General features: G+C 36.1%; 1 protein-coding gene across 1 annotated transcript in view; it reads left to right on the top strand.

The window, feature by feature from the left end:
* OTOGL (otogelin-like) overlaps positions 1-7,689 on the top strand; it is a 94,062-nt gene that overhangs the window by 57,313 nt on the left and 29,060 nt on the right. Inside the window, exons 32-35 of the mRNA XM_014963313.1 lie at positions 290-316; positions 4,280-4,447; positions 6,034-6,312; positions 6,914-7,031. Coding sequence (XP_014818799.1) covers positions 290-316; positions 4,280-4,447; positions 6,034-6,312; positions 6,914-7,031 — 592 coding nt within the window. The remainder of the gene's footprint in view (positions 1-289; positions 317-4,279; positions 4,448-6,033; positions 6,313-6,913; positions 7,032-7,689) is intronic.

Raw genomic sequence — 7,689 nt, 5'->3', positions numbered from 1 at the left:
TGGGGGGGGGGGGGCTGCAAAGAGATTCAGTCCATTCTACTTTTAATTGACGGGGAGAAGAGTTACCAGCTATAGAATAATTTGTGCTTCAGATCTGTTGTCCTGGTGCATCTATATAAATGTATGTTACTGAATAAAAGCCAAAGGAAATAAGGTCACTAATTGAAATATATTACAGAAAATTAAACTTCCTCTGATGGAAATGAATTTTACACTTTTACGATGCAGATATGCAGTGATTCTATTGTTACTTTCTAATAATAACGTAATTGTTTTCTTTTTCATTTAGCTTATGACTGTGAATATTACAATCAAGGTATGTAGTATTTGATATTACTGTCTTTCATTCATCCTCCTACTTATATACCTTGCTGGATACAATTATTTTTCATGTTTTCTAGCATACCAGCTAGCTATGTGCTAGAAACAAGTCTGTATGCCTTGGTTCAAACATGGAATCCATTTTAATAAAGCATTTAGTTGCAAATAAGCCACTGACTTAAAGAAAAGAAGTTCTCACTTTGACCACTATAGAATATGGAAGCTAGCTTTGACATACTATTCTATTATCTTTGTTTCTGTATGGCACTGTTTTGGGTTTTTATCTCTCTCCCCTACTTATTTTGTGTCTCTTTTAAAAACACAATCCCAAGAGATGCTGTTCTTATATCAGTTCACTCAGATTAACCCTGAGAGAAAATACAGTTTGGAAATTTCTCTCTTTCATAGGTTAGAATTTTTTTTTTTTTTTTTTTTTTTTTTTCCGAAACATATATTTTTTTAACAAAAGAAAAAGCTATAGAATAATGTAAATAGAGCAGGCTGATTGTTACCCAGAAGACGCTCTCAAAGTACTGTTTTTTTTTTTTTTTTTTTTTTTTTTGGGTTCTCCTGATTAGGGTATGTGAGTTTAATGAGCTCAGTAAGTTAGTAAAGCATGTCCCCATGGGTCATTCTGATATATGTCCAGGGATAGTGGTGGCATGGAAACAAACATAGTAGTTGTAAGCAAAATGACACATCTGGCATCTCAGATGAAACATGACACAGTGCACACTGCAAATAAAACCCTTTGCTGAGGAGAATCTCTGTCAGCTGCAGCAGTGTTGGAGGTTGTCTTCCATTCTTCCCATTCCCCGGGGTAGCATTGCATAGTCACAATCCCTCAAGCTCACTTAGCTCCCTCAAGCTCTGTTAGAAAGGAGAGGTGGCTTAATGAACCTGAACCTGTAGTATTATATGTCATTTTGTCACATATTCATTGCCTATTTGAGATCATTATGTTATTATATTGACATTATCTTCCCTCCTGTTTTGCTATGGATATCTAAAAATACTGTTTTTCTGTGCAATATCTCATGTATTATTTGAGATTTGTCCTGTATAAACACAGAAAACCCTACATTAGTAAGGGATTCAAATACTGACACCTTAATGGGCATCTTGCAAGGTTATACATGGTTATTACCATTTAAATTTTCACTTCTTTGAACTATAACAGCCTTTGGCACAGGAAAATTCAAGTCTTTCTCCAACAATGAATAGTGTCGATATAAGACGTCTCTGATGATGCTGAGTTAAGATTAATCAGAATAATAATTAATTTGGTATGATTTTTTGAAAACGATTAAAAACATTCTAAATTTCATGAAGATTTTTTCACACTGTGCAATTATCTTCTAGGTTTTCATTCTGAAGTGGCTTGCTTTGTTTAATTTTTCATTCTTACACTGACATCTAAAAGAGATTGCTCTGGTCCAATTAAAAACTTAATTGAATTAATTGATGGGCTTTTTTCTTTGACTTGGTATATGTATTTTTAACCTTGCTTCTCTTTGTAGTCGGTGAAGGTCAGTAGCCCAGCTACATTAAATGATATTAGTATTCCCTGATGTCTCAATGAATAACCTCGTCATATTCAAAGTGGGGGTGGATTAATGCCCCATGCAGCATATATTGGCAGCCAGGGAGAAGCTCTAGGAAGACATTAGCTTGTGTTTGTACAGTAAATTTCAGAACTGGGACCCATTATATTTTGCATCTCACAAATACTGTACTATAAAGAACAGCTCAGTAGAATGAGAGTGGTATTCATTTAATAAACTAAATTCCTGTGGCATTCCTTCTTAGATTTGGATACTGTGCATGTATTTTGTGGAGCACGAGATATTAAAAAGGAAGGGAAACTTGACTAAATGTAATGATATGAATGTGGCTTTTGATACATTTTCTTAGCGACTTGTATCCTATAATGAACATCATACAACATATGATTTATTTTTTTTTCTCCTCCAAGAAGTCTGGCCTATTACAGTAGCAGTTTGTAGATCCTGCTAGGTATAGCTGATTTTCCATAATTTCCTTGCAATAGGGCACTTTGTCTTCTTTAAAAGTACTGGTTTTGGCTGGGACAGACTTAATTTTCTTCATAGGAACTTGTATGGGGCTATGCTTTGTTTTTGTGATAAAAACAGTGTTGATAACACTCCTGGGTTATCTACTGCTTGCACAGCAACAAGGCCAATTCAGCTTCTCACACCACCCTGCCAGACACCAGGCTGGGGGTGCACCAGAGGTTGGGAGGAGACACAGGAGGGACAGCTGACCCCAACTGACCAAAGGGGTATTGCAGAAAATATGACTGTTGTGCTCAGCGATAAAAAATGTCAGGGAAGTGCTGGGGCTGGCATTGCCTGGGGTCAGCTGGTGGTGAGCAACTGGGCTTTCGCATCATTTTCAGAACCATTTGCTTGGTTTTGTTTTCCTTTGATTCCTCCTCCGCGTTCCCCCCTTACCTTATTAAACTCTCTTTACCTCAAGTAAGCCCATGAGTATTTGCAGTTCTTCCCCCCACCCCGATTCTCCCCCCCCCATCCCACTTGGGAGGGAATGCACGAGTGGCTCTGTGGTGCTTCACTGCCCACCAGAGTTAAAGTCAAGAATGGCATTATTTCCACCACCAAGTGCCAGCAAAACACTTTTTGGGACTAGGATGGCTCCTTCTCTCATTCTTTTTTTTTTCTGCATGATGTCAAACTGTTGAATCTTTACAGAAACTTTATCAATTACAGCTCAGCCCTGCTTTTGCTCAAGTCGTAGGCAAAATATCTGTTAATATGTAGGGTAAACATCCAATGATTTAGAATGTGTCTTTTTAAGATAAATTCCCTCATCGCTGCTTTAACAGGTGGTTATTTTGTTGCAAGCTTGTGAGCTTCATGTGCCTTTGAGCTCCAGCATAGTTTCAATATAAAAGCAGTGGTTATTTTCCTGCAGTTTACTTCAGAAATTGGTGTTTAACTTCTAGCTGAGCCAAATCTCATCATTATGAAAATTCTGTCCCTCTTGGAAGAGTTGTATTTGTTGGAAGGAGTTGTCTTAGGCTGGGAAAATGGTTCACTTAGGATTAAAAGCTTTCACAAAACTTACACATTTTGTTTATTACTCACAAGGTAAGGTTTTACAAGCATGCTGCTCTTAGTTCTTTCAGTGGGATACAGCTGCTGATATATATAGCATATATAGCAGATGGATGCTGTTGTATCTGGATGTATCCCAGTGAGCCTTTCCAGCCCAGCAGAAATAGCTCCAGGGGTTTGTTGCAAGGCATGGTTAGGCCAGCACCATTTTGGCAGTGGTACCAGTTGAAGCTGTTGTCACCATTATACTGGCATGAGCTTTTGAATGACAATGTGGTGAATCAGGCTGGAAAAATTAGCTAGTTATTTTTCAGCTGGATCCCTTCACTGCCGAAGCACTTAAGATGGCATCATAAATGGGGCAGTAGAGGGGCAGAATCAAGTATTTTGTGGGAGAGGATGAGCTGCTTACAATTCTGCTTACGGTAGACAACTGAATTGCCTTGTAGATATTAGAGTAGTTTCAGTGTCTATTTGGGGAATAATATTAAAGTTGCTCTGTTGATCTTTCGAATTATAGAAATAAGGACATGTAAAAGATTAGAGACAAAAAAAAAAGCAGCCCAGATTGCTTTCTTGTACAGGTCATTTTGTAAGGACAGCCAGCCACTTGTGAGGACAGCCAAAAGGAGCCACTTTTTTGTGCTCACATTGTATCTGTTGTGTTCTGGACAGCTAGCAAAGAATTAGGGAGTACGTTAAACAGACAAGTACGTACCTACACCAGCAAAATACCTTGAGGTATTGAGCTGCAGTTCCAAATTTATTTGATTCCAGGTATGGTGAAATATTTAATGCAATATATTATGTCAACTAAGACTTAAGTTTAATTTTTTTCTATGTGATTTTTCTTCCCTTAGGTCTTGGTGAAGGACCCTATGTTTTGGCAAGTTATGGAGAGAATGACACAATTATAGGAGCTAATGTATCCAGTAGAAGGATATTTCCCCTGCCTAGAACTGGAGCATATGGAAATGTATTTTTCAGTTTCATGATAACTCCAGGCCTTTTCAAAGACAAAGATTTATGTAAGTATTCTCAACAATTTTGCTAATGGCAATACATGTATTTCAGACTATATGAATTATTTTTCCTGCATCTTCTAAATCTCCTAAAATAGTCTAGATATTTTTAATTATTGGAATAAGTGAGGATGATGCAGTCAATTTCAAAACGAAGGATGAATACAGATCTTTTAATATTTATTTTTTAATATTGGAAAACCTCACTGCCAGCTTTACAGCTGTCTTTTCAAAGATTGTTTAAGAAATATCGCAAAATATGAATGAATAGAATTCCTTTGTTAAAAAAAAAAAATCATTACTTTGTACAACTGGAAACTGGAAAATTTTGCACATGTATCTAGCAAGTATCAATTCTGATGGTGAATGCAGGACATTTTTCGGCTCCAGTAAAATCACTTCTACTTTATCTTTTCTTCTGTTTTGTGACTTTCAGTGTACTATAAAATGTGCAACTTAGATCAATCAATCTTTCTCCTGCTTTGTTAGTACACAGCATCTCCATATAATGTAGAAGGAAATTTCTTAGGTGAATATCTATTCCTAAGCTCTATTTTTCACTTATTAGAGTCTGGTACAAACTATACAACCAAAAATAAATACATTTAAATACTTTTCTTTCTGTATATATTTTCCTTTCTTCACTTGTATTGGGTTTGTGCCAATTAAGTCCCTACAGATTTTGTCATTGCTTTCTCACATAATGTAATTTGTTGAAAAAATCCCTCAAAAATCAACATAGAGGAGGGCTGTCTTCACAGCAAAATTTGAAACTATATTGATGAACAGTTGACAATTTTGCAGTGGAGTAATTAGGGTTTTAGATATGATTTTGAAATGAAAAAGTACAGAAAAATTAATTCAATCTTGTCAATTCTTCAACCAATGTAAAATGGAAACAAAACATTAATGATATCTGTGCAGTAGGCAGGTAGTTTTCATATCTGTGAGGAATGAGATAGTATTCACCTAGATTAAAGACACTTCAAGATCATATTCAAGTTGAAAACCATCTGAAGTTGGTCCTCTTCTAAGTTCTTAAATTTTCAAATAATTTTTTTTTTTTTTTACTTTTGATTTCTTGCATGGGTAGGGCAAACAGAGGTTTGAGTCTTTGATTTGGCCACAATTTTTCTTACTGTATTTCTGGATATGTCTGTATGTAAAAAAAGCCTCACCATAAGGTGAAGTCAAGCATGTTCTTACAATATTTGTGTCATGTTATTTATGAATGAAATCTTGGTACAGGTGAACTGTCAGGATTTTGTCTGAATTTGAGAAAAAGTTCCCAAAGTGAGCAAGTCCCAGTTTGAGACTGTTTATGAATTATTTTGAAGGTTGGTAGCAGTAGGCCGAATGCAGTGTTGATCTAACTGATTAGGTCTCTGGTGGCTCTGGATTACGTGCTTATTTGACGTCTCCTTTAGACTTTGCATTTCTAACCTTTTTTTGAGCAATATGAAACTGAAATTATTTTTGTGAAAAGTAGCTGTTTCAAAGGAACCACTTAACAGCCAATATAGAGATTTTGATCTCAACTTTTAAGTTGTTTTCTGTGAAAATCTTACTATTTTTTTTTTCTTCTGTGGAAGCACTCTCTCTTGTTTCTCTTGAATCTGCTGAAAGACCAAACTACTTTCTGTACGTACACAACAATGAAACCATTGGGTTGGAACAGTGGCAGGCAAGTGCCTCCTTTCGGAGACGAGCCACCTTCTTCCACCACCACGGCCTCTGGAGTCCAGGGCTCAGCACCTTCGAACTGCACAGTAAAAAAGGGTTTTTCATCATTCTCACCTCATCTGGTGTTAAAGTGGCAAAGTACGATGATTCAGAACAATTCAAATGTTTGAGTAGCTTTAGTATTGAAGGTAAATTTTGCATAATCCCCAGGAATAAGTATGGTTTCTTCTGCTTGCCTTTAGAGCACTTTCATCAGCAACAGTAACAAAGGTTTTTTTATCCTATTTTTAATTATTATTCTACCCCACCTCCAAATGTTACTATTTTCTAATTTTTGCAGATATGATGATTAATTATCTTTGGGATATATTTTCATTGTTTTACTCTTTTAAAATGAACGTGGCATGTCATAAAAAGATTTGTGTTAATGTCTTGTTAGCTATAGATGCTTATTGTTTTAAATGAATGGAGTAACTGTATTGCCTCTGCAATCAACAGTACTTCACAATGGTTAATTGATTTTTAAGGTTTTAAAACATAATAGATTGTACTAGTAAGTAGCTGTTTCTATCTTTGAAGCATCAGTGTCTTATAGCTAGATTGAATTTGAAATACTTGAAATTTTAAATGAACAAAATCTCACCTATTTGAAAGTTCTCAAGGATTTCTCTACTTGGTTTTCATTTTTTTTGATTTTTCTGAAGATCCCAAAGTAATTATAGAAAAGACTATAAATTTATAGCTTATGACTACACAATCAATAAATACTACCTGTTCCTTCTTTCTCAGAACTTGATGCATCTGTGCCTTATAGAAGAATGTGTGAATGGCGATATGAATCCTGTGCTAATCCTTGTGTTAAAACTTGTAGGGATCCTGAAGGAATAGCGTGTAAATTCCTTCCTCCGTAAGTCAAATTAAGTTCAGTATTGCTACTATATTGGTTTCGTTTTGTGTTATGTGTACCACATGCTTTCTGAAAATTACTGCAGCTGCAATATCCATTCATTTTTGCTTATCCAGATTTCAGTATCACTCTTGCAAGCAGCTCTCACAAATCATGTGAAAGCACTTGTAACAAGCCTCTTGTTTCCTGCAGTATATATTCCTGTTTACATGCAATCTTTCAACACAAGAATAAGAGGGTTTGTATATAACCCAGGGGATTAGCTTCTGGTAGTGGTTAGGTAGAAACCTTTAAATTAAATGAAGGTTGTCCTCTTCTATGGATTTATATTCACATCCTAAACTAGCATCCCATGATGCTATAAAGGACTACATCTTTCCAGTGTTCTTATGACAGCTCAAAAACTGGAGGAATTGTAAGGGTGGACTACGCCCTCTCCTGTAAGAGGAAGGAACTTTACACTAACTGGTGCTCCTTGGCACGAGGTGAGGGATTTCACACTGCTGATGTTATACTGTTAGTACCGAGATTTCTGGTCTCCCTGGCATCTGTAGAACCACGATTTTTAAAAACAAACTAAAAGGAAAAATGCCTAAAATCTCAAGGCACAAAACCTGGTGGAAAGGAAATGGTATTTTGAATTTCATGCTATCTCCCT

This window comes from Calidris pugnax, unplaced genomic scaffold (assembly GCF_001431845.1).
Source record: "Calidris pugnax isolate Ruff unplaced genomic scaffold, ASM143184v1 scaffold44, whole genome shotgun sequence".
NCBI classification, from domain to species: domain Eukaryota; kingdom Metazoa; phylum Chordata; class Aves; order Charadriiformes; family Scolopacidae; genus Calidris; species Calidris pugnax.
Note: the sequence above shows the minus strand (reverse complement) of the source record. Positions and strands in the feature narration are given on the sequence as shown.